Genomic DNA, 27,101 nt, shown 5'->3' with positions numbered 1-27,101 from the left:
CCGACCCCAAGAGGGATGGAGGAAGAAGAAAAAAGACTGAAGAGGCCCATACACTCACAACAGAGGAACCAAGGGCAAGGCCAGAGAGGTTGAAGCACCCCACTCCCCTACAAGGGGAGGGAGGGAGGGATGGAGAGAGGGAGGGAGGGAGGGAGGGAAGGAAGGAAGGAAGGAAGGAAGGAAGGAAGGAAGGAAGGAAGGAAAGGAAGGAAAGGAAGGAAAGGGAGGGAGGGAGGGAGGGAGGGTTGTGTGTGTGGGGGAGTTGTGTGTGTGGGGGAGTTGTGTGTGTGGGGGGTTGTGTGTGTGTGGGGTTGTGTGTGTGTGGGGGGTTGTGTGTGTGGGGGGTTGTGTGTGTGGGGGGTTGTGTGTGTGTTTGGGGTTGTGTGTGTGGGGGGGTTGTGTGTGGGAAGGGATCGGTCAACCAATTCCTGCTGTTAAGAAACATCTATTTCATTTATTGTTTTGCACTTTTATGTAGCACTTTGAAATCTGCAGGTATAGAGTGTTTTACAGAGGTCGGTTTTTAGCTACATGCAGGAAGTTTACACTCTACCACGGACACTGATTTTTGGCAGCAGCTGCTACTGGTATCTCGCAAAAAGTCCTATATTGTGAAGGGGCCTTTCCAGGCGTTTGCCGCATGATCACCAGACCCACCCTCTGATCCTGGCGAGAGTATACCTCAATGCTGTTCCACCAAAGCGCACTACTACCAACACATGATACAGTAGGCTGGAACCTACAGATAGTTATTGTGTGCCATATTGTAATAGTTGTCACTCGAACAACACTGTCTTTTTAATAGGTTGTGCAAAATTTTAAAAACTTTAATAAAGAGAGAAGAGTTTAATAAATAAAGGGAAATGGAGAAGCGAGGTAAAGAGATGAGCATGAATGTTGCGATTGGTGAGGTAGAGAGAAAAGATACATATAGACAGATTGGGAGGTACTGGCATGAATAAAGATTGTGGGAATGACTGCAGGGGGTGCACTAATGGGGCGTTAGGGATGGGAGAGGAAAATCCTGGGACCAGTGGAGTTAGTGAGAGAGGGAAGGCATGAAAGATTAGGAATTGTCAAAGAAGACGAGAAGGGAACAGAACATGGATAAAAATGATGGGAAGACTGGAATCTGAGCGACATCATGGTATTGGAGAAAGCTAAAGAAGTGAGGGATGAGAAACATAAGGAGTGGGAAGGAGCGAGGATCTGGGAAAAGAGGAGCCGTTTAATTCAGTAACAAACCTAACCTATATTTGACTATTTGCCCTCACACACCCCAAGAACCACTTACATATACACACACCTCCATACAAGCACTCACACATCCGCTCATTCACCCATACAAGCACTCACACACCCAAAAAAACACTTACATATCCATTCACACAAGCACTCACACATCCGCTCACTCACCAATGCGGCCATTCACACCTACACTTACTCTCCAGTACAGCCGCTGGTTCCAACAGTAGTTGAGTGCAACTCCGGTGAATCCTGAGTGCCAGTCCGGCAGAGGCTCAAGGCGAGCCCCACAGATCATTAGTGCATGTGTCCCAGATTGAGAGTGCCAGCACCATAGAAGATAAGTGATATCCCGCATGGGGGAAGCCAAGCCCTACAGGGGCCGAGTGCGGGCTACACAAACCCTTTTCTGCAAGGCGCACAAAGTTACTGTTGTATTTGGATTCAGAACTGCCAGTCACTGCCATCTTCAGACCTGCAACCCCCGCCTGCTCTTCAAGGGGACATTTAGAAACGCCAGCCCTTGGCAGCCTGAGCCGGCAGGCTTTGCCTCAAAGGCCGTGTGAAGGGCTTCCCGCAGCAGGTTTGACATCGCATTGTGTGCTGCGGAACCTTGTGACAGAAGCGAACTTTACAAGAAAGGGTTTGTAGGAATGTACTAGAAGCTGCACTGCTTCTAGTTTCAATCAGGAAAAGGTTCTATTGGGAGACTCGCAAGTAGATGAAATAGTTATCTTTATTTTAGATAATGAACAAGAAATGTTATGTTTTATACAGCTCCCCATATCGTTTCATAGCGGTGTAAATAGCAGCCGCTATTGTAGTTATCTTTCTGGTTTATTCGGTATTTCTTCTAAATTGAATGACGGAAACGATGATAAAATGCTAACGCGCGGATGGTATGCATGGGTGAAGTTGAGTAGATAAATGGATGAGGAGAGATGGAGGAATCGTGATTCTGTAAGGTGGATTGTGGAGAGGAGGGCAGTGAAAGGGAGGAGAGGGGAGGGGAACCATGCCAACTCTCCGTCCAACAGTATTCCACATCGAATGATCTACAGGTGGATGGAGAGGTGGAATGCACCAGTACAATAAGGGGAGAGGATGTGGTCAGTTGGCTTAAACTGCTGGTGCTGGAAACCAGGGGTCGAGCCTCAAGGACGCCTCCGCATCCTGTGATTCCGGGCAAATCACTTAATCTCCCCATGCCTGAATGTGTAATGTAAATACGGTGCTCATGTAAAGCGCTCCAATACCTTCGGGTCGAGTTCGCGCTATAGAAAATATGTAACAAAAACAAAGTAAAACTCTCTGAATACAGGTGACCCCGTTGCTTTGTTCTTTCTCTTATTGATATATTTACCTATTTTTGATGTGCAGCTGCTAAAATGGCTCCGAGTCCACACGATAAGGAACAGTCCACGTTGTGCTCTCACTTCATTTACGTCAAATGTGGTTCACGGCAGTGGAGATGAAGCAGGTAAGAAGCAGGTGCAGAGATATTAACAAGGCGCAGGAAGGAGGCTTGTGTGCGATGTGTGTTAAAACATTGGCCGTGAACCCTCTGAGCAGGCTGTGAAGTCGTCGCTCACGAATCCAGTCTCACAGCGCTCCGCCGAGGTCCCGCCCTGTGGTGTAAAGCCCTGGTGAGCAAGGTTTGAAGTGCAGTGAGGCACAGTGAACATTCTGTGGTGCGCAAGCCTGGTGGACAAGGCTTAAAGTGCAGCGAACACTCTCTGTGGTGCACAACCCTGGTGAGCAAAGCTTGAAGTGCAGGGCTGTGCCGGGATCCCGATCTATGGTGCACAACCCTTGTGAGCAAGGCTTAAAGTGCAGCGCTGCACAGTGAACACACTCTGTGGTCCACAACCCTGGTGACCAAGGCTTAAAGTGCAGCGCTGCACAGTGAACACACTGTGGTGCACAACCCTGGTGAGCAACACTTGAAGTGCAGCGGTGCACCTTTCTCCACAGCATTAAAGTGCAGCAACCGTGGCGCTGTGCTGGGGAAGGTGTATGTGTGTGTGTGTTGGGGTGGGGGGGTAGGGGGGAGTGCATTCCCAAGATAATAAGGAGCCCGTAAACATTGAACATGATGTTTACGAATATCAACTGCCCATCGCCTCGCCTGAATCTCAAGTCCTGGCTGTGACGCCCATGAATCATTTAAAGTGGGTTACATGAAATGTAATGAGAATGCATATGCATGCTTTGCTTGAGCCTGGCACTGCCCTGTGCGCTGTGACCGGGCACTCGGTGGTCCCCAGACTGCTTCTTGCATTTCCAATGCGAACCTCGACAGCTCTTCCATCAGCAGGAGTGACGCCTCGTCACGGCGCCGGAGCACCACTGTCCGCGACTAGCGCCCTGACGCCTGTCTGAGGCGAAAACACTTTAACGACCACAGATACAGCTGACGTCAAGGGGCCGTTAACAGACAGGATTGAGCGCATTAATCCACTTTTTCGGAACATGCATAAAGTCGCTTCAACGACTCGTCGGGGGTAGTAAGAGTTATATAGATCCAATTACAATACCATACAATCTATATATATAAAACCAAAGTATGTCAGTTTGTCCTTTATGCATTACTACACCATTCATCCGATCGGCATGAAACTTTGGGAAGTTGTTGAGTACACTCCCGCAAAGTTTCTGGCTAAAAAAAATTAAAAATAAAAAATTTGAAGAAAAAAAATTGTTAAAAGTTGTTAAGTACACTCCCGCGAAGGTTTCTGGCAAAAAAAATAAATGTTAAATATCGGGCCACCCAGGGCCCTCATAATCTTTCCAATACTGAACGTTTACACTTTACGGTGCGACTCGCTTTTGCAATGACCATCAACAAAGCACAAGGACAATCGCTACAAGTGTGTGGACTAGATTTGGAGAATCCGTGCTTCTCACATGGACAACTGTATGTGGCCAGCTCACGCGTCCGAAAACCTTCGGATTTATTCGTGTACGCACCAGACGGAAAAACGAAAAATACCATGTATCCACAAGCACTCAAATAAATAAACAGAATTAAAACACTTTAAAATGATTTCCATATTAAAATGAATACGTTTCAATAAAAATGACAATGTAAATTGAATGTTATCATAACAAGTTTCCTTAAATTTCCTTTCTTCTGAGATCACAGCAACGCGCGACGGGTAAGGTAGTCTCTCTATAAAAATAAACAACATCAAACGCGGCCGCGAGTAACAAGAATGTACTACCGCCGCCTGCCCGAAAACCGGAAGTTCAGGAGCGTGAAGCCGGTCGTGGGGCGGGACTTCCGCCTTCTGCTTGAAGCCCGCACCCACGGAGTGCCTGGCAGAGAGCAGCAGTGGTGACGCGGGGATCCCATGCCTGAGGGAGAGCCCCTCGGTGGCTGCGCATGTGTGAGAAGGTGGCCTGATGTGCAGTGTTCACTATTCTAGTGATCACTATATATCAGTCCAAACAACCCTTATTGATGATTGGTTGTAAGTCAACCTTATAGACCAGCTATCCTAGTAGCATGGATACGAGCAGTCTAAGGCTAAGACTCTAGAGGGCGTGTTAAGCCAGCTGTTTTACCATCACATTACCCCTTGAACACCCAGTGAAAGGACACCACACAAGTGTTATGAAAATAAACAATGTATTTATTAGAATCACAACAACCCTGTACTCTTTATGAGGACAGGGTGCTAAGCACACAACAAAACTCTTATGAAAATACTTAAGTTAGCACGTTATACACAAATGCCCGAGGGGCACGAAAAACCATATATTCTAAAAGTGGAATGCGAAATTACTAGCAGGTAAGTACAGTACTAATAGGCTTTGGAATCGCTAGGACTTGACTATAGAATCGTTAGATTACTTCTAGGAGACCTAGGGGACTCGGGTGCAGAGTGTGCACTCTCACGCGGGATGCGGGACAAAGTCTATGGAAGCTAGTAAAGGCAAAGTTAGTGTTCACGGGCGAACCCGACCTGGTAGGAAGAAAACGACAGTGGATCCTGACCCTAGGATAGTGAGGCTATGCTGGGACACCGAAGTGCCGAAGTTACCTAGCCCAGGGGCTGCAGCTGCATAGGTCTGAAAAGACGTCGGGGATCTCGTTGCCGGACCAGGAGCCTGGAAGAAGGAAGTTGCTGGCAGGCGACCAGTGAAGGAAAGTTCGTTGGATCCAAGCCTGGATCAAGGAAGAAGAAACCTGAAAGCAGAGGGGACCAAGTTCTTGAATCACTAGCCAGTGATTAAGTGGGCACCAGGATGGCACCGGGCGAAGTCACCTCGACTAGGTGAGTGGGCGACGCTGGCTCTGCAGATCTCACGGACCAGGAGGCGTTGTCGGCGACCAGGATGGAGAGGCGAGCTGTCCCACGATGGATGAAGCTGTCGGCGTCGAAGTTACCCAGGATTGGGCAACAAGCCTTGGCTAATTCAAGCCCACGCGGTGGACTCAAAATGGCGTCTTGAGTGGACCAGGAGGGTCCGGGGGGGCTCCTCTTTTGGAAGGGAGCAAGGGCCAGCCTGGAGCAACCAGACCAGCAGCAGAAATGTCGTCGGGCGTCGTTCAGAAGGCCACAAGCCAGCGGGCTAGTAGCCAAACAACGCGGTGAGCAGCAAAAAGCAGAAGGGCCCCACGCAGATCGTGGAGATGCTGGGAGGCTGCACTTCGGTGCTGGAGCTGCTCAGGGTCGGGGCTTCTCGGACCCCAAAGCACTCACCAGGAAATTACTCGGCGGGCTTGCTGGAAAGAAGTCGTGCAGTCTTGAAGATGGCCGGTCCCTCGAGGTCTCGTCACACCCACGAATCTCAGCGTGACTGATGATGCAGGTAGAGGTCAGAGGTGCCAGGGAAGCCGGTTCTCGTCGAGCTGGGCAGTCTTGATCCGGAGGAGAGACTTGCAGCAGACCGCAGTGTTCTTAAGATGGTGCCTGCGGATGCAGGGTGACTACTCCTTAGTCACAAGGGAGAAATCTTAGGAAGAAGTCTTGAGTTCCTTTCGTGGAAAGTAGTTTCAGGATTCAAAGATGATCTGATTTGGAAGGGGGCCAGTTCCTACCTTTATCCTGTAAAAAGGGGCTGGCACGCGACTAAGTCCTGCCCTAGGGGTGGGACTAGGAGGGGGGTGGTTACACCCCCTTCCTTGGCGGGCTTTTCCCCAGCACAGGGTCTGGAGTGACCCTGGAACTGATTCCAGCCAGCCTATGCACAGTGAGCACCGGGGTGCCACGTGCAGTCACCTTCCTCTAAAGCCCTGCCTACCTACAATACACAAAACCCTGTCTGGGACGGTGCTAGCACCGCCCCTGGCAGGAAACCCTTTGTCCTTATCTCCTGCTCTGGGAGGACTCCCAGCAGCAGGAGGGCAGACTTGTGTCTCGGTGGCAGCATCAATTTTGTGGAGCTGAGGCTCTGTTTGACTTTAACCGGGGTTAGGGGTTACATACATGTCGTGTCCCTCTAGAAGGGTGGAATGCTAACCCCGTCGCCAGAATTGGCGAGGGGTTAGTATTCCAATTCGTATGACACCTTACTCGACATGTTTTGATAAAGCGATACCAGAGTTGGCATATAACCGCGAGGATTATAATGCACTTAAGAGTATATGGTATGCGATATCATGGAAACGGCTAAGGGATGGATCCCGAAAGCCGCAGACAGGCTCAGCTCATGCCAGAGCACCATCTCACACGATTCCAAGCACTCTGCCTTCAGGATTGTTAAGGCCTGCCATAGGAGTGACTGATAGGAGATCTGTGTGTCCATTTTTAGGGTTAGATATAGGTATACTATATCTAAAGCAAAGGGTGAGTACACCACCTTGCCCCAGCTGTCGTGCAGCCAGTTGTGTCAGTTTAGTTAGTCAGCCCAGGGGTGGCATAATACATGCTTCAGCCCCTGGGAGACTTCTGGGTACACCTCAGCCCTGGGTACAGGGACTTGGAGAGGGCCCAGTGCCAATTCAGTACCTGAGTACAATTTGGATAGAGAGAACAGCTAGGCTGTGGGTCTGATTAGCAGGCCCACAGCCAGGGAAAGTCGTAAACCAGTGCAGCAAAAAGCAAAAATCTGGGTGATCATAGGATTGCAGACCCTACTCTCCTACAGCATGTAAGGAGGAGCGGTGGAGTTCTGAGCGTGACGGAGCCTGTAGCCAGGTGAGTGGGGCATAGTTGTGGGGATGGGTGTGTGTGCACGCACGCGCAAGCGATTGCAGGAGGCTGACTTAGTTGTACCATGGCTGGGGGGGGGGGGTGGGTGTGCACGCGATTGCAGGAGGCTGACTTGTCTGAGAAGCGGGACCGGAGATGTGCACGGCACAGGGCTGTACGTGTGCGCACACATGCTGAAATCGCCGATGGCCCTGCGCGTGCCCATCCCCTGTCCCACATTCCCAGCAAGTGGATCACAATAGAGGCTTCGCTGGATGCAGCGCTTCGCGCTGCTTACACCAGCTCGGCCCAAAAAACAGCCCAGGCCCCAGAAAGACCGGGCGGGCGACGCCTGACAAGGGAGAACACTAAATTATCCCAGCCCTCAGGACAGGAGCAGGAAGTTGAGAAAATGCCCGGACACACCACTACGAGGGGCCGCGCACACGACCTAAAGAAACAATAGCAACATACATAAACGCCATGGAGAACAGGCACCCAAAGGCGACCAGAACTCCCCAACAGAGCGCAAGCTATGTAACAGCTACCACTACCCAACATAGGGTACGTTAAGTCCCAAGACATGGGAACCCTCTATGGAAGAACTTCTGCAGCAGAGGAAAAATCAAAGAGCAATGGCGAAAAAAAAACCAGCAGAAGGCTTGTCAAGCAGCCCAAAAGAAAAACAGAAGGCCTAATCTCAGGTCCAATTCTGTGCAGATAACTCCAGCAAAAACACACAGTCAACAAAAGGGCCGTCCAGCAGCCAACAACGCCATAGTCCCAGCAAGGAGGACTCGAATGGCCATAAAACACACTCCACAGCAAGGGCAACCGGCCCAAAAGAAAGTTGAGGAGGAGGAGGAGGAGGAGGAGGAGGAGGAGGAGGAGGAGGAGAAGGGGTAGGAGGAGGAGGAGGAGGAGGAGGAGGAGGAGGAGGAGGAGGAGAAGGAGAAGGAGGAGGAGGAGGAGGAGGAGGAGGAGGAGAAGGAGGGAGCCCTGCCAGGAACCTTTGGATGGCAGAGTCCGCCGCGGCATCGAGTAACAGGCTGCCATGAAACGGAAGATCAATCAGCCGCTCCTGAATATTCTCAGGGAACAAGCTGTCCCGAAGCCAAGCATGGCGACGGAGGGCGACTGAGGAAGCCATGGCCCGGCCCAGCACCTCCGAGATGTCCAGAGCGGAGCGGAGAATAAACGTCGCTAGCTCCCGGCCATCCAAAGCATAATGCTGTAAGTCCACCTGAACAGTCTCCTGGGAAGCCACAGATCCCAGAGACTCAGCCGAGTCCCACAAACAAGAGGAGGCCCAAGCCAATACACACAAGGTGTTAAGGGCCTGCAGGGAAGCACTGATTGAGACGAACATATTGCGCTCCCAAGAGTCCAGCCAGAGTCAACGGGGGCGGCAGAGAGGGGAAAGCAGTCCTCAAAAGTGGACTGGCAGCAGAGGGGTTGAGGGAGAGGCGCGCCGAGTCACGCGACGCCGGAAGGTGTTGGTTCAGAAGGTGTTGAGGCATCGGATCCCCTGAGGCAGGACGCCTCCAAGCTCCCATCAGGGAAGAAAGATCTCCCTCCCACCAGAGCCCTGGTGGAGAACCTCCAAGAGATGGTCTGTCGGAAAATGTGCAATCGGGTCCCCAATGCGCCGAATGCCCACAGCCGTGGACACCGCGTGAGCGAAGGCCGCACCCGCCTCCGTAGGGCCCTGTGGAGAAGAAATCAGTTCCTCCATGGGTGACAGCTGTAGACTAAGTCGGCCGTCCCTGAAGCCCAGCGTGATGGGCAAGGGCCAGACCTGAAAGCCAAAAGGTACTGAAGAATGGGGTACCTGCAGCTCCTCCGACAAGCACCTCGGCCTCAGAAAGGGCGGGGAGCCACCCTTCGACGGCGCCAGTGAAAAAGACTCCACGTGGCGACCAGTCTCTGGGGAAGGGGACACCAATATGCAGCCAGAATCCAGAGAAGAGGGAGCGTCCAAAGACGAATCTGCGGCACGACCTCTATGTAGAGCCGTGGAGTCCGCACCATGAGGTAGGACGCCAGCACCATCCGGCGCCGAAGGACAGACCGGATAGGGCTCCTCTAAGTCATACCGCGCCGGGGACCGGAGTGGGGCCAGAGCCGAAGTGGCCAAGGGGTGGCGCCAGAACGGCGCTGACTCGACCTCCGCCGAGGCAGGTGCCAGCATGGAGGGACGGGAGGGACCGGGAGAGTGACCCATAGTCCTCTGCCAGCCTCGACCCAGAATATTGCGGAGGAGGTCCGGCAACCCATGTTGTGGAGCCAGGTACGACTCAACCTCCCACTCGCCCTCCGATGAGGTAGCCGCCCGCGGGGAAGAACAAGAAAGACCTGGAGGGGGATGAGGAGTCCCCACCCCACCTCGTCCCAGAGCGGGACGAGGAGAAGTCACCGACCCTTGTGGTGCTGCCCAAAGCAGACACCGGCGCCTGGACGGCATCAGCTCAGCCTTGGCGGAGGCCTTCGCCTTCCCACAGGGACTCCGGCGGGAGTTTGCGGCGAGGCAGAGGCGCCGTGGCCTGAAGGAGGGACCCCAGAGGGGCCGCACCACAAAAGCACCACATCCTCCAAGCCTGGATCCGAACCATTCAGCGCCGGGGCCGGAGCCGCCGCTGCGGAGGGCCCCATGCGAGGCAAGGTATCCGTCGGCGCCCCAGGAGGGGAAGGAGAAGGAGACGCCAGCGAGGCCCACAAAGCCGCCGCGTATGTCTCCATCTGGACTCTCAATGTCGCCTCACCGGTGGATAGGAGGACAACACGCGGGGCCACCTCACCCGCAGAGAGCCCACGCCCCGGAAGCCCGAACACCAGCCCCCGGGGACAAACTGCAACACTTACCCACCAGGGAGTGAAGCTCTCGCGACATCGAAGGAGGACGAGGACGACGACCATGGCCGTATATGAAGCCGTCAACCGAAGCTGATCGAGGGAGGAGGTCGACCTGGAGAGACGCGCCAATAAAAGTTTCATTCGGCGCTTCCGCCGCGACTTCGGCTTCAACTGTTGACACGCCTCACAGTCAGTGGTGCGGTGATCCTCCCCCAAACACCACATACAAATGAGATGAGGGTCCGTCGCCGACATAAGACGCCCACAGTTTTAAAGCCCGAAGGCATTCGCACACTGTTCCACCAGACAGAAGACAATTGGTGAAGAAACAAGCATTTGCAATGCAATAGGTCTCGCATTAGGAAAGTTTGAGCTATTGATATTGTAAATGAAAAATTTGTTATTTATGTGTTGGTTTTGAAAATAGCAAAATGAATAGCTTTGTCATTTACAATGCCAATGGTTATAACTTTCGCAAATTTGACACCTATAGCATTTGTAATTCAATATGTGTTGTATTTATGTGACTTAGATGTATTGATATTACAAATAACAATGGCTTTTAATTTGTTATAATAATGGAGTACTTTAATAAAAGTTATTGTAATTTATAATGGCAATGTAAATAACTTGTGAAGATTATGTTCAGTGTATTTTATTGTGACGAAAATCGAAGAACAGAAGTGAAATATTAACATCTTTTTGTGACATTTGTAATAAAGCTTGAAACATTGAGAGAACATATTTGAACCAGTTGTTGTTGAATGGTTGCAGAGATTGATATTGTGGTGGCGCCGAGTGGTGCTGTGGCGTTCAGTAGTGCCCCTCACAGATGATCGGTACGAGCATCAAAGAGCAATTATTGGCAAATATACTGAATTGCATTTTTCTCTCTAAAGTCAGGGTAGAAATATAACTCTGTGCTCCACTGCTCGTGGCATACCACAGCAGCGAAGTGCATGGGGCTTGCAATACGTGCCACAAATCCATTTTTAATATTCGTTTTTTGCCCAGCTGACTCTTCTATTAATCCGTGTTCCAACTTGCCTGACTCATTCACACACACACACACACACACACAGAAATCTTTCACCCAAACGTGAACTGACTAACAAGTGTAGCAAGCGCAGGATTAAATACGTGGAAAATAAAAGATGAAAACCTGTGCGGGCGGGGAAAGGGCCGCGGATGGTGAGCAGTCATTGTCCAAATGCGACCCTGCAGCTCCAGCCCTGGCCAGGGCACACCGAAGCCAGGCCTGGAACAGGTGAGGCAGCTGTCAGTGCCAAGGCCTCGGCAATCAGCAGCTATTTACTGTACCCACAGGTATGGGCGGGGCTGATGGGGGAGGTGGGGCGAGAGCTCGGTGAGTAACCCTCGCATCGCGAAGGATGCTGTGAAAATGACTATTGACAACAAGCGGTTGCTTATTACAGCAAGGGAGGTTCATGATTTCACGTTGACTCATTTGCATACCGGTTCTTTCTGTGCCTTTGTGGATACCGCCCCCTCTTTCTTCCAAGGCCAACTGTGATAAGCTCTAAAAACAATAGCGGCTTGACACAGACTTGGCTCAGATGAGTGCTCTCCCACGCGCGAGCAGCCAGAGCCAAATCAGCCCGCTGCAGCGCTTTTCTACAGACGAGATTGGGAGGGGGAGCTTACATGATCGATGCATACGGGTAGTTTTACCTTTAGGGGGATAGTATGTTTGAATGCTCATTAGGCTGCACTACGGCGCCAGGACACCCTCGCAGGTGGTATTGCGCGCCACATATCTGCATAACACACCTCCAGCCTAACTCAATTAAAAGTGTTCAAAGCCCAGTATTCTTTGGCAAATATCAACAAGTGAAAGTCCAGGGGAGGGAGGTGCACGGGGGCGGGCATTACGTGTAGGGCGGGGAGGACAAGAAACGCGAGAGCAGAAACGGAAAATAAGCTGCGGTGGGGGCAGGAGGAGCGCGTCACCAGGTACAAGACTCCTGGCTCATTATTACAGCGTTGGGTGGCGGCGGCTGCGGGGAGCGGAGACACCTTGCTCGGTGTGTGGCCAGGGAGCGGCGTGGGGCGCGATTGAAAGGCATGAAGTGAGGCTGCAGTCTGGAGTCGGATCAAAGCAGAGGACCGGCAGCAGCGGAGGGCAAGCTCGCTGTCTACTGAAGTGGTGAGGGGGGGGGGGGGTGCGTGCGTGACTGTGTGTGTGCACGTGAACGGGGTGGTGGGGGGCGTGCATGTGTGCGCGTGTGTGTGTGCGCATGCGTGAGTGTGGCTGTGTGTGCGCGCGATTGAGAGCAGCGAGAGCCTGTCTTGCTGTGAATCTGACACAGGGGATGTGCACGGCGCCGGCCTGGGCATGCGCGCCCACGAAGTGAAAATGCCGCGTGCACATCCCCTGTCTCAGATTCCCAGGAGACGGGCGACTATAGTTGTCGAGCTGGACGCATGCTTCGCATGCTTTCTCCAGCCCGAGCTAAAAAAGGCCCCTAACAGGCCCTCAGCAAGACCGGATCCGCGTTACACATGGAAAAAGAAAAACACTGACGTAGGCGGGGTGGGGCTTATGTGACCTCGCTGACGTCACGTATGCGGACGATGTCTGGGCGGAGTCGCGTGATGTCGCCCCAGCACGCAGGGATGCTGTGGCAAAAAAGTTTCCGGATCCAGTCTCACACCTGGGGATAATTCTACGTGAAGGAATCTGTGGCTAGTAGTCTCTAACAGATAGGTGCAGTGTCGGAACCAGCAGGGTCCAAATGACTCACCGGGAGCAGGTAAGTCAGCGCAGGCCCCACCGAGCAATCAGGGGAGCCCACTGGAGCCAGATAAGACCCTCAAGAGGACCCACAGGCCGGAGGCACAGGATTCACAAGAGGACCTCGAGCAGCTCACCAAAGGATGAAGTCCCAAGGTGCAAGGGATATGGTGTAGGCCAAGTTATTGGCGCTGCAGGAGATACTGGAAGCTGGAGCTTCTTGGAGCGAGAAGATCTCTGGACAAGCCTTGGCAACATTAAGTTGACGCGGTGCCCAGGGATTCTGTTTCAGCGGCTCTGACGAGGGAAACTGGCCTCAAACTAGGTGAGAAGACAGTGCAAGCCTCGAGGGAGTTGTAGAACCACCACCTGTGTTGCTGAGCCTATCAGAGAACGTGTGAGCCTAGGATCAGCAGAACGGTCCACTTAGTTGCAGTGGCTACAGATGGTGGTGCAGGGGAGTGAATCCTTCACTCCAAGGGATATTCCTTCAGGTGTCTTGGATGCCCATTGGCCTTGTGAAGAACCTGTATTGAGCACAGGCACAGACGTTGCAGCAGGAAGCAGTCTCGGTTCCCAAAACGAAGTCAAAAGTCCCCAGACGGTTGAAGTTGTTTCGGATATGAATCTTGTCCCACAATGAATCTGGGGACCCAGCCATAGGTAATCCCTTAAGTACCCTAAGGAAAGGGTTGGGACGATTCAGGGGTCCCTCCCAGAGAGGGGCTGGACAGTGGGAGGATACTCCTGTGTCCTTTGTACAGTTTCACACCAGAGCGGAAGTCAATGGCTCCCTGAAATGGTTTTGACTGGAGTGTGCAAGGAGGACACCAAATGTGCCCTTCAAAGCAGTCTAGTGGCGCTGGCAAGTGCCCCCACCCTGGTTTGTACTATCCATCTTGCAATAGTTGCCTTAGTGACTGGTGGCCCTGTGATGGTATGTGCATAGGTGACAATTGTTTTGTCTTTTGGATCTGTTCTGCTTTTTGTAAATAGCACATCAACACTCTTCTTATATCCAGGGTATGGAGGCTTTTTTTCCCTTTCGTTTTTGGGGTTTTGAAGAAAACCAGTAGGATGATATTTTGATTCAAGTGATATTTTGATACCACCGTTGGTAAGAAGTGTGGGTTTGTCTTTAAGATTACTTTATCCTAGTGAATTTGTAAGTATGGGTCTTGTACTGTTAGAGCGTGTAGCTCACGTAATCTTCTTAGGGACGTAATAGTGATAAGAACAACTATTTTTAGAGTAATGTGTTTGAGGTTCGCTGCATGCATGGGCTCAAAGGGTTTTGTCATTAGTTGTGATAGTACTGTATTTAGGCTCCATGTGGGTACTGGAGCTGCTCTTGGTGGAGCAATCATTTTTGCTCCTTCTAGAAATCTTTTAATTACAGGTCATGTAAAAAAGCTTTTACATGTCTTTCCTCTTGTATATGCTACTAGGGCAGCGAGGTGCACCTTTATGTTTGAGTAGTTGATGTTGCTATTTAGGAGGTAAGTGAGGTGTGTAATTACTGTTTCTTGAGTGTCGATTGAATCCATCTTATTGTTAGTCGTGCACCAAGTGGTGTATCGCTTCCATTTTACTGTATAGCATTCTCTTGTTGACTGCTTTCTTGCCTCCTTTACAATTTCCATTGTAAGAAGAGGCAGATTGAGGTGGCCAAATTCTATGTACTCAGGCGCCAGGCTGCCAGGTGCAGCGTTGCTGGTTCTGGGTGAAAGATCTGGCCTTGTTGCTTTGTTAGAAGGTCCCTGTCAGCTTTGAGCTGGACTCTCTCCCCCTTGGATAGTTCTTGGAGGGATGAGTATCATGTCTGTCTTGGCCATTGAGGGTCAATAATAATTATGTGTGTTCCTGGACTTTTTGCAACACAATTTGTACCAGGGGTATTGGTGGAAAGGCATAAGCAAATTTCTGCGCCCAGTTAAATGAAAGTGCATTTCCCTTTGACAGTCGGTGTGGAAACCTCGAGGCAAAGGACTGAAATGTTTTGTTCTGTATTGTTGCAAACAGGTCTATCACTGGTGTCCCCCAAAGATTGAAACTGTATTGTACCGTTTGTTGTTTCAACCCCCACTCGTGGGAGTAATTGTTCTTTCCGCTCAACTGGTCCGCTGTAATGTTGTCTACTCATGGTAGATGTACACCCTTTGTGTAACAACCAATAGATCTTCCCAACTCCCTGTGGATTGGGACCAGCTGTTGGCAAGCCATTCTTGGAATGAGTGCATTTGTAGGCGAGCGTGAAGGATAAGTGGGATGCATGATGCCATCGTTCCCATCAGCTTCATGACCTTCCTCACTGTCCGAGATCGTCCTCTCTGGTAGAGGGTCATTTCCAAATGGATAGCTTGTATCCTGGCTTGTGTGGGGTACGCTTTTGCATTTGTTGTGTCCAATATGGCTCCCAGGAATATTATTTCCCTTTCTGGTCTTGTTAAAGATTTTTTCTGGTTTATTGAGCAACCCAGTGTTTGGATAGCTGTTTGAACAAGTTTGTTGCATGTTTGCTTTGAATGTGAGCTTATGAGCCAGTCGTCCAAATAAGGGTAGACGTGGATTCCCTATCTTCTTAGTTTTGCCGCTACCGCGACTAGGCACTTTGTGAATACACCTGGAGCTGACTTTATTCTGAAAGGCAGGACTTTGAATTGGTAATGTGTTCCGTTATGCAGGACTCGCAAGTACTTTGTGTCCTTTGTCCATAGGGATATGTAGGTAGGAGTATTTGAGGTCTATTGTTGCCATGCAGTCTCCGCTTTGAATGTGTTGTATTAGTTCTTGAAGAATGCCCATTTTGAAGCTTTGTGTTAGTAGGAATTTGTTTATGAATCTTAGGTCCAGGATTGGCCTTAGAGTTAGGTCTTGTTTGGGTATTAGGAAACATGGGGAGTAGTTTCCTTTGAACCATTCTTGCCTTGGTACCAATTCTATTGCCTGTTTTTGGTATGGTTCCTTGATCTCTGCGAATATCCAATTGTCTGTTGTGATATTTTTCCACTGTTTAAGGTACAAGGATATTCTTCTCACCACTGTCGTTTTGTGTGGGTCCTTGTTGGTGATTGAGTCAGTTGGATCGGTTTCCTATTCCTCTAGAGGTATGGCCTCTCCCTCTGCGATTGCCTCTCGCCCCAAAGGGCTGCTTTTGCTGTTGCTGCCAACCTTGTTAGCCGGACTGTTGACCTATTTGTTGTCCTGGGTTCTGGCCTTGTGATTGCTGTGACATTTGTTGTCCCTGATGAAAGCTGCCTCTACCGGTCGGCTTTTTGATATTCTGTTCACCTCTTTTAAAGGAACCTTTTTGCTGTAGGGCTCCCATCGCCCTTGCTGTTTCGTTGTCCTTTTTAATCTGTTGAAGGGATTCATCCACTTCCTTTCCAAACAGTGCCTCCCCATTGAATGGTCTATTGATGATGGAGGCTTGACCTTCCAGTTTGAAAACAGAGATTCTGAGCCAGGCATGTCTTCTCAGGATGGTTCCTGTGCACATTTGCTGACTAGCAGTATCTGCTGCATCAAAAGCCGACTTAAGTTAAGTGTTTGCCACTTTCTTTCCATCTTGGACAATAGATATTGCTCTTTTTCTGTCCTCTTCAGGGAGTTTAAGGATCTCCCATTGTTGGTGACTGTACCTGTTCAATAGTGCACTGGAATCTGCAATGCGCCACTGTGTTGCTGCTTCCTTTTCCATTCTTCTCCCCACCATGTCTATCCTCTTACTCTCCTTTTCTTGGGATGGCCGGTATTGGAGACTGCATTAGCTCTCCTTCTGGCTGTGGTGATAATAATTGAGTCAGGCACTGTGATTCTCTGAATATATTTCGGGTCCTTTGAGGTGGCCTTATATTTCTTTTCAACTCTGGGGGTTACCACCTTGTTTCAAGCTGGTTCCTTGAAATCTACCTTGTCTTGATCCAGAATGCTAGGGAGCATAGAAAGATATTGAGTTCCCTTGGTAGCTGGGGCCAGGGTTTCTAGGAGGAAACATGTGTCTCCTTTTTCTTCCTCTAGGATGACGCCGAATTGATTTGCTACTCTCTTGACTAGGTCATTGTAGAAAGCTATTGTGAGAAGTTGGCCTGATATGCAGTGCTCACTATTCTAGTGATCACTATGTATCAGTCCAAACAACCCTTATTGATGATTGGTTGTAAGTCAACCTTATAGACCAGCTATCCTAGTAGCATGGATACGAGCAGTCTAAGGCTAAGACTCTAGAGGGCGTGTTAAGCCAGCTGTTTTACCATCACATTACCCCTTGAACACCAAGTGAAAGGACACCACACAAGTTATGAAAATAAACGTATATTTATTTATAACAAGACTACCCTGAACTCTTTATGAGTCAGGGAGCTAAGCACACAACAAAACTCTTACGAAAATACTTTAAGTCGCACAATTTACACAAATGCCCTAGGGGCACGAAAAACCATATACACAGTAAGTGGAATGCGAACTTGCTAGCAGGTAAGTAATACTTTTCTAGACTTAGGAATCGCTAGGCCTACAATTCTAAACACTGGGATTAGATGCAGGAGGCCTGTGGACGTCGTGTGCAGAGTGGGAACTCTCACGCGTAAGGCGGGAAAAAGTCTATGGAGGCTAGCAGTTACAAAGTTACTGTTCTCGGGCGAACTCGACTAGGTGGGTCGAAAACAAGAGTGGATCCGAACACTTAGGGTGTTGGACTATGCTGGAGCACCAGAGTACTCAGGTTACCTAGCCCAGGGGCTGCGGCTGCATAGGGTTGAAGTTGCGTCGGAAACCCTCGTTGAAGATCCAGGAGCCTGAAGAAAGAGTTGCTGGCAGGCGGCCAGTGAAGAAAGTTCGGAGTGATCCAAGCCTGGATCAGGGAAGAAGAAACCTGTAAGCAGAGGGGACCAAGTTCTGAATCACTAGCCAGTGATTTGAGTGGGCACCAGGATGGCACCGGACGAAGTCACCTCAGCCAGGTGAGTGGGCGCTGCTGGGCTCTGCAGTCTCTCGGACCAGGAGGCGTTGTCGGCGACCAGGATGGAGGTGCGAGCTGTCCCACGAAGGTTCTTGCTGTCGACGTCGCTGGACCCAGGATTGGGCAACAAGTCTTGGCAAATGCAAGGCCCACGCGGTGGACCTAAAATGGCGTCTTGAGTGGACCAGGAGGGTCCAGGGTGCTCCTCTGTTGGAGGGGAGCAAGGGCTAGTCTGGAGCAACCAGACCAGCAGTAGTTGTCGTCGTGGAGCGTCGTGAGAGGGCCACTAGCCAACGGGCAAGCGACCTGGACAACGCGGTTGGCAGCAAAGAGCAGAAGGGCCCCGCGCAGATCTCGTGGATGCAGGGGGGCTGAACTTCGGTGCTGGAGCTGCTCAGGGTCGGGGCTTCTCTTACCCCAAAGCACTCAGTCGAGGGTCACTCGGGAGTCGTGCTGGACAAGCGTCGTGCAGTTCTGAAGATGGCCGGTCCCTCGAGGTCTCGTCGCACCCACGGATCACAGCTGGGCTGATGAGGTAGGTTGAGGTCAGAGGTGCCAGGGAAGCCGGTTCTCGTCGTGCTGGAGCAGTCTTGATCCGAAGGAGAGACTGGCAACAAACCGCGATGCTTGGTTGGTGCCTGCTGCTGCAGGGTGACTACTCCTTAGTCACAAGGGAGAATCTTGGGAAGAAGTCTTGAGTTCCTTTCGTGGAAAGTAGTTTCAGGATTCAAAGATGATCTGATTTGGGAGGGGGCCAGTTCCTACCTTTATCCTGCAAAAAGGGGCTGGCACGCGACTAAGTCCTGCCCTATGGGTGGGACTAGGAGGGGGGTGGTTACACCCCTCTCCTTTGGCGGGCTTTCCCCAGATCAGGGGCTGGAGTGCCCCTGGAACTGGTTCCAGCCGGCCTATGCACAGTGAGCACCGGGGTGCCACTTGCAGTCACCTTCCTCTAAAGCCCTGCCTACCTAGAATACACAAAATCCTGTCTGGGACGGTGCTGGCACCGCCCCTGGCAGGAAACCCTTTGTCCTTGCCTCCTGGGCTGGGAGGACTCCCAGCAGCAGGAGGGCAGACTTGTGTCTCGGTGGCAGCATCCATTTTGTGGAGCTAAGGCTCTGTCTGACTTTAACCGGGGTTACAGGTTACATACATGTCGTGTCCCTCTAGAAGGGTGGAATGCTAACCCCGTCGCCAGAATTGGCGAGGGGTTAGTATTCCAATTCGTATGACACCTTACTCGACATGTTTTGATAAAGCGATACCAGAGTTGGCACATAACCGCGAGGATTATAATGCACTTAAGAGTATATGGTATGCGATATCATGGAAACGGCTAAGGGATGGATCCCGAAAACCGCAGACAGGCTCAGCTCATGCCAGAGCACTATCTCACACGATTCCAAGCACTCTGCCTTCAGGATTGTTAAGGCCTGCCATAGGAGTGACTGATAGGAGATCTGTGTGTCCATTTAGGTTTAGATATAGGAATACTATATCTACAGCAAAGGGTGATTACACCACCTTGCCCCAGCTGTCGTGCAGCCAGTTGTGTCAGATTTGGATGGCCAGCCAGGGGTGGCATAATACATGCTGCAGCCCCTGGTAGGCCCTGGGTACACCTATGCCCTGGGTACCTAAGGTACACTGTACAGGGACCGATAAGGTGACTCAGTATCCAATTAGATATGTACCTAGGGTACATGGAATCCATTTTACAGAGAGAGCAGTAGGCCTGGGGTCCTGAATAGCAGGGCCCCAGGTCAACTAAGTCAGAAAACCAGCAAAACACCAGGCAAAAAGTTGGGGGCAACCATAGTCAGGGATCTACCTTCCTACAGCCTCAAGAAGGCTGAAATAGCAGAGAGATAGCCTTTGATAGTGCCAAGAGCAGAGCCCTGCTGGGCAAGAGAAAGAAGTAAGAGGAGAATCTCTGAAAGGGGGGCAGAAAGGGGATCCACAGCCTTTGCTGTGCACCATGCCACAAATTTGTTCCACCTGCAGGCGTAAACCGATTTTGTGGAGGGACGCCTGGCTGCCAGAATCACATCACAGACTTCAGGAGGCAAGTCAAATGGCCTCAGCTTTTGCCACTCAATCTCCACGCATGGAGGTGGAGACTGGACAGGTTCGGGTGTAGGACCGACTGGCATGCTGAGTAGCTCGGGATACCAGTATCTTCGTGCCCAGTCCGGAACCACAAGGATGACTTGGCCCCGGTCGCGCCTGATCTTCTTCAGCACTCTGGGCAGAAGTAGTATAGGCGGAAAGGCGTACAACAGACCGCAGCTCCACTCGCGACGAAAAGTGTCTCAGAGCGAGCGCCGCCTTGGAAATTCCAACTCGCAGAACTGATGACATTGCGCGTTCTCTTCGGTGGTGAATAGATCTAACCAAGGCTCTCCCCACTGCTGAAAGAGACCTTGCGCCACGTCCGAGTTCAGACGCCATTCGAGATCCATCATGCACCGGCGGCTGAGTTTGTCCGCCCTGGCGTTCAGGGAACCTGCCAGGTGTTGAATCACCCGAGTGACGCCCTGGTGTTCCAGCCACTGCCAGAGGCGCAGAGCCTCCTGGCAAAGGGTCCACGAACCCACCCCGCCCTGTTTGTTGCAGTACCACATGGGGGTGGTGTTGTCTGTCAACACCTGCACTACACTTCCCCAGACAGAGGGAAGGAATGCCTTTAGTGCAAGTCGGATCGCCCGCAGCTCCAGAAGGTTGATATGGAGCCGGGACTCCGCCGGAGACCAGAGGGCTCTGATCTCCGCCTCTCCCATGTGGCCCCCCTCCCCCAAGCCCAGGAGGGACGCATCCGTCACTACTACGTGCTCTGGTTGGGGTAGGGAGAGGGATCTGCCGCTGACCCAATTGTGGTCCGTGAGCCACCACTGCAACTGTCTCGCAGTGCCCTCCGAGATCAGGACGTGGTCGGACAGGTTGCCCTGATGCTGGGCCCACAAACTTCAGGTCCCACTGCAGAGCCCGTATCCGCAATCTGGCGTGATGCACCAGAAGGATGCAGGAGGCCATCAGCCCCAGAAGCCGCAGCGTCAACATGACCAAGACTCGGGATAGAGGCTGAAAGATCAGAATCAGAGCCTGAATATCCCGAACCCGCTGTTCGGGAGGATAGACCCGAAACTGCGCAGAATCCAGAACCGTTCAGATGAAGAGGAGCTTCTGAGAGGGACACACGTGTCACTTCGGCACATTGATGGAGAACCCCAGCAGGTGCAGGAGGTCGGCCGTACTCTGGAGGTGGCTGACGACTGTCTGGGGCGAGCCCGCCTTCAACAACCAGTCGTCGAGATAGGGGAAGACTGACACCCCTTATCTGCGCAGATAAGCTGCGACCACCGCCATCACTTTCGTGAACACCCGCGGGGCCATGGTAAGGCCGAAGGGGAGCACTGTCAACTGAAAGTGCTCGCAGCCTACCGTGAACCGCAGGTAACGCCGGTGGGCCGGCAGGACGGGAATGTGAAAATATGCGTCCTGCAAGTCCACGCTACCATCCAGTCTTCTGGGTCTAGGGCAGCTAAGACCTGAGCTAAAGTCAGCATCTTGAACTTCTCCTTCCGGAGGAAGCCGTTGACGTTCCGCAGGTCCAAGATAGGGCCTAGGCCCCCTTTGCCCTTCTTTGTCCTTGAAACGCTCAAGCGCACGGTCTGCCTTGTCGCCAAAGAGGTGACGGCCATCAAACGGCATGTCCATGAGGGAATTCTGGACATCAGCCGAAAAGTTGGTGGACCTCAGCCAGGCGTGGCGGCGAAAGGCCACCGTCGTGAAAATCGCCCTGCCCAGCGAGTCCGTGGTATCCAGCCACATCGGATAGAGTACCGTGCTGCATCTCGCCCTTCCGCAAGGGCTTGAGCGAGTTTGACCCGGGCCTCCTCCGGGCAATCTAGCAGCACGTCCGCGACCAGGTCCCACAGAGAGTGGGTATAACTGCCCAAAAGGCAAGCAGTGTTGACCAATCGCAACCCCAAACTAAGTGAGGAGAACATCTTCTTACCGAACTGCTCATACCTTTTGGATTCCCGATCAGGTGGAGCAGTCGAGAATGCAGTCTGGGAGTTAGAGGCCTGGATAACCAGGCTCTCGGGTTGGGGTGGGTGGACAGGAGGCTAGGATCGCCCAGGGCCGGGCGGTAGCGCCTGGCCACGTTCCGATCTACAGGGGGACCTGTAGCGGGCCTGGACCAAGTGCCCAACAGAACTTCAGTAAGGGCCTCATTAAACGGCAGTAGAGGCTCCGAAGAGCATGTCTGCGGTTTAAGGACCTCGGTGAGGAGGTTAGTCCTCACTGCCGCGACGGGGAGCTCATGAGCCAAGGCCTTGGCCGCCCTCTTCAGCACCACGCTGTAAGCAGCCCCCTCCTCCTTAGCCATGGTAGGAGGGGAGACAAAGCCAGTGTCGGGCGAAGTGTCCAAACCACTGGCCTCCCCTAGCTACCTGCCCAGTCCCGATACGACTGGCACTCCTGTGTCAGAGGGTCCTCAGACCCCTCCCAATCCTCTTAGCCTCCCATCTCCTGATAGTCAGGTGCAAAGGATGGGGCCGGATCATAGAAGAATTGCTCTTCTCTCTGCGTCGAATGCGGCGTAGAGCGACGCCGGATCCGGACCGATGGAGGGACCGGGGACAGCGGCGTCCGGGGACGGCGTCAGGGGTGACCCCCTGGGGGTCGGCACCGGTGGAGGGGTCGGAAGGTCGACCAGCGGCGACCCGGATCCGTTGAGGCCCTGTGGCGTCGGGACCGAAGTCGTCGACGGTGCCGGGGCCGAAGCACCCAACGGCGCCGAAGCACCCGGCCCGCTTGGGCTCCCAGTCGGGACTGCGGGGCCCGAAGGCGCCACAGCAGGACCCGACGGAGGAGAGAGCGACCTCATGGCCATGAGGAAGGCATCGATCGCCTCCGGCGTCGCGTTCAGCCCAGGGACCAGCAGGTATGGAGCTGGCAGCGGCGCCTGCGGCTCCGCCGGAGCCTCGTGGGCGGTGTCGCCCGAACCCCCGGCCGCATCGTGGGAGCGTCGGGGGGAGTCGGAAGAGCGATGTCGTCTCTTCGACTTCTTGTGCCTCTTACCTGAGGACTTGGAGCCCGACGAATGGTGTGGACTCGCCGAGCTGCGGTGACTGTGGCCCGCGAGCGGTCCTTCGACTTCCTCCTCGACGGTGAACGGCGCGGGCCGCCTGCCGGAGCTCGAGGCGCTTACGGGACCGCTCCCACCTAGCCTTCGACGTCAAGGCCCGGCAGTCGGGGCACGACTTGTCGTCGTGGTCGGCCCCAAGGCAATACAGGCACCGACGGTGGGGGTCAGTAACCGACATCAGGCGGTTACAGTCAGCACAGAGTTTGAACCCGGGCATCCCTACCGGCACCAAGAGTCTTCCGACCCCGAAAAAGATCCAAAAATGATTGAAAAAGTTAGTAAAAACGTGACTAAGTAGTACTGCTTTTTCCGGATCTGCGCTTGCTGGCGCGGAAAAAAAGAAGAACTGACGCCAGCGCGCGAGGGCGGCGACTAAGTACTCAGACGACGTCATCCCGGCGCCAACGACGGACGCGGAGCCGCAGACGACGCCAACCGACGCGCAGGAGTACTGCTACGCAAAGCTTTCTGGATCCAGTCTGACGCCTGGGGATATTCGAAGGTAAGGAATCTAACACTAACCTGTTTCTTTCAGATACCGGAGCTCCTCTCCTGTTCCCGGTTACGGCATCGATGAATGATGACGTTTCTCCCCAATCTATCTTCTGTTTTCTTGAAGTTTTTTTGGGAAAATCAGAAAAATCTTTGGAGCTTCCCGTCTTGCTTCCATACCCAACGGCGGAAAAAAGAATCTGAAGATGTTGACCTCCAGGATACCATTTGACATCACACAGGGGACGTACCGGACACCAGATGGTGGTCGACAGCAACCAAAACAAGAGAAAAAATTAAAGACAAATCCGGACCCAACCACTAGATGGTGGAATAATGCACAGCATTTGAATCCAGAAAAGGATTCCCACTGCAAAACCTATTGTCCTGCCTTCCCCTGCTCGAGCCTGGCTCAGCAGCAGGAGGGCAGAATCAGGTCTCTGGTTGGCAGCAGCCAAAGTTTGCTGTCCGGGTCTAGAAGACTGGTACCGGGCGCACTGAAGCCCTCTCGGATGAGCTTTACAGTGCATGGAATTATACCTCCCACACCGTTTACAGTGTGGGAGTATGATTCCAACCGTTTACGGTGTGGGAGTTTGATTCCAAAATGTTTGATACCAAACATGAAAGGGTTCGTTACTGCCAGTTTGGAGATGACCATCGCGTAATGACGCATAGCCATTCTATGTATCGTAATGGCTGATGGACTTACAACCCGGGAGAATGGACTCAGAGGGTAGTAGGGGTGTCCTGCTCATGCACGGGGCACCCTCACCCTTATCACTGAGCACCCTGCCATCAGGATTGGAAGCCCTGCCTTAGGGGTGACATAGGTTTTAAGTACAGTAACCTCAGGTAAAAGGAAACTTATATCTGTTGTATGTGGTGCTAGCACCAGCTTAAACAGGATGCAATGGCAGGCCTGTAGTCGCAACTTGGGTGGTCTCCCACGGGTGGCATAATACATACTTCAGCCCATGTGGGACCCCTGGTGTACCTAGGCCCTGGCTACCTTAGGGACTTACAAGGGTACACCAGTAGCCAATCGGGAGTGTACCTCAATACTCACCTTGTCCAATTTAGGGAAGAAGCATAGAGTCGGGGGTCCTGATTAGCAGGAACATAGTCAAACTAGTCAGTAAAACATAATGATCGAAGCAAAAAGTGGGGGTGACCATGAAAGCAGATCCTACTTTCCTACAAATACTGTACAGGTCCATGGTTTGGATACAGACTGTAAATATTCAGCCAGTACACTCTGGACTATTACTATACCAGTCTCAATCTGGGTAAAGTGGATTGAGGGGTTTGGAGGGCTCAACAGTATTTGGAGGAGTTAAGGAGACCAGCAACTATGTTTTACATATTCTTTAAACGTGCACTACCTGAATTTTCCCTGACTGAACTTCTGGAACTCTATCAGTCCAAATAAGGCTCAGAAATTAAAAGAGGAAGACATGCTGAGGGGGATAATCTAATACTAAAAAGGAAAGTGGGCTTAAACAATATGTAGTACTACAATTTAATTAATAATTTGATCTCAAGACATACAGTGCCCTGCAGCATCATCTGTCAATTCGCAAGGATGTATTTTCACTTATGGATATGCAGTGCCATGCTGTGTGCCTCACCTGTAGATATTCAGGGCCAGACAGTGAGCCTGCCAGCGCACAGAGGAAGCATTTGATTCAAGTAGGAAGCAGCGCAAGAACTGGATCAGTGTTTCTTTGTCAGCAAATTTGTTCAGCTGGTTGACTAGTGCAGTGCAGAGCTGCTCCTCCTGACTGCCTGAAGCTTCACCTAGGGACGGTAAGACAACATAAGAATATGCAATACAGACATTTTACTCCAACTCTCACACACATTACAATCCCATTGTAAACCATTTGCTCGCCAGGGCAGCTGCCCACTAGCTTCCAGAGACCTTGCCTAAAAATGAGTTTGCATGGAATGCAATTTAACTAAAATCGCCAGCTCATCTTCCAGTCCCTGTTCATGACATAAACCCATTTATAGAGAAGAGGTGGTTTTCCACACACTGCTGAAAGCTTTGCATGTATTCAAATCCCAGACTACCAAGAAAGGGCTATAAAGAGACACCCATCACTCTTTTTTCAAACATTAGCTATCGACCTGCTGTTTCTATGGGATTCCCTTCAGCCTCACTTAAACCAATAATGCAGTGAGACCAAATGGGGAAACCAAAACCAGACTTTTGCTTGCCAACAACTTTTCTCCAAAACATATCAGTGCAACAAACTTCTGAGAGGCACACCAGGACTTTCTCTCATCCAATCTCCACTTAAACACTGCATAATAAGTAGATAATCTTCTAACTGCCAACACAGACGAGTTACAACTTGCAGGGGCCCAGCCAAGACAACATAGTTCCTGCAAGCCACATCACAACCCATTGAAATGAAGGAAATGACCATTACCAAATAACACTGAGAAGAGGTCAAGAAAATATGAACCACTCCATGCCTCCTAGAATAGGTCAGGAGAGAAAAATGAACAGCGCAGTTAAGTGCAGTGCAAGATGAACACCAATATCAGCAGCAAACAGCCTTGTACATTTCCGTTGGATTCAGCAGTTATAACTAAAAGGCAGACCACCAGGTGGATGGTCCATTTAAATATACTCTGGCAAAAAAAGCTTTTTTCTGTGTCACACACCGTCTTTTTCTTTCTCCTTCTCTTCCTTCTTGCTTTTCTTGATGGAGGATTTGCTCTGGGTGGAAGGCTGTCCTGTACCAGATCCGGTAGGGGCTGAAGAGGGTGCACTAGACGCTGCTACTGCTGACAGGACTCTGCTTCCACACAAGGCACATGAGAGAAGCTGAAGCAGCACAGGTGACACTCCCTCGTCCACAAGAAAGCTGACTTGCAGTAGGAAATACAGCACAGCTGCAGAGGAAAATACAGAAATCAGTCAGAATGCTGTGTCTCTCTGTCCTCAACAGGGCAAATCTGACACCTTCGAGCATCCAAATATCAACCAGAAGATATAGCAAACATCTTCTCTGGTCACTCCACACTTAGAAACTGCACCCATTCAGCATCCGGCCTCCCAACAGCAGGATGCATCCTTCGTCATGAATTAGATTTAAAATCAGGAAAACGTATATGAAAAACAACCCTATGAAATACAAAGGCAAATAAAAGTAAGATTGACTAAAAAAAAAGAAAAAACCTTTCAAAAGGAAACAACTGTGCTATAGTCAAATTAAATCCTGCCTGATGTGGGAAGAGAAGCACATGTTAAAAGAGCGGCTGCAAAGTTCATGCCAGTTTCTAATAAAACAAGGCATCGACAATATACTACTTTGTAAAACAAACAAAAAATAGTGCAAAACCATAAATTGCTCACTTTACACACTGGAGGTTCAAAACTGCATGTTTTAAGGGCCTCTTGTTTTTCAGATTTCCTAGAAGAACATCATTAACAAATACAGAGAGCACAAACAGATGAAGTAAAGAGAAAGAACTAGTAAAGTCAGA

At 51.3% G+C, this 27,101-nt stretch overlaps 1 protein-coding gene across 11 annotated transcripts in view; it reads right to left on the bottom strand.

Moving 5' to 3' along the window:
* Positions 1-27,101, bottom strand: part of UBR4 (ubiquitin protein ligase E3 component n-recognin 4) — a 2,329,353-nt gene that overhangs the window by 462,603 nt on the left and 1,839,649 nt on the right. For all 11 annotated transcript variants that reach the window (XM_078642504.1, XM_078642505.1, XM_078642507.1 and 8 more), the window contains 2 exons: positions 26,277-26,507; positions 25,232-25,400 (listed from right to left, as the gene is read on the bottom strand). In XM_078642504.1, the coding sequence (XP_078498630.1) occupies positions 25,232-25,400; positions 26,277-26,507 (400 nt within the window). The remainder of the gene's footprint in view (positions 1-25,231; positions 25,401-26,276; positions 26,508-27,101) is intronic.

The sequence above is a fragment of the Lissotriton helveticus genome, chromosome 5_1, assembly GCF_964261635.1.
Source record: "Lissotriton helveticus chromosome 5_1, aLisHel1.1, whole genome shotgun sequence".
Classification (NCBI taxonomy): Eukaryota; Metazoa; Chordata; class Amphibia; order Caudata; family Salamandridae; genus Lissotriton; species Lissotriton helveticus.
Note: the sequence above shows the minus strand (reverse complement) of the source record. Positions and strands in the feature narration are given on the sequence as shown.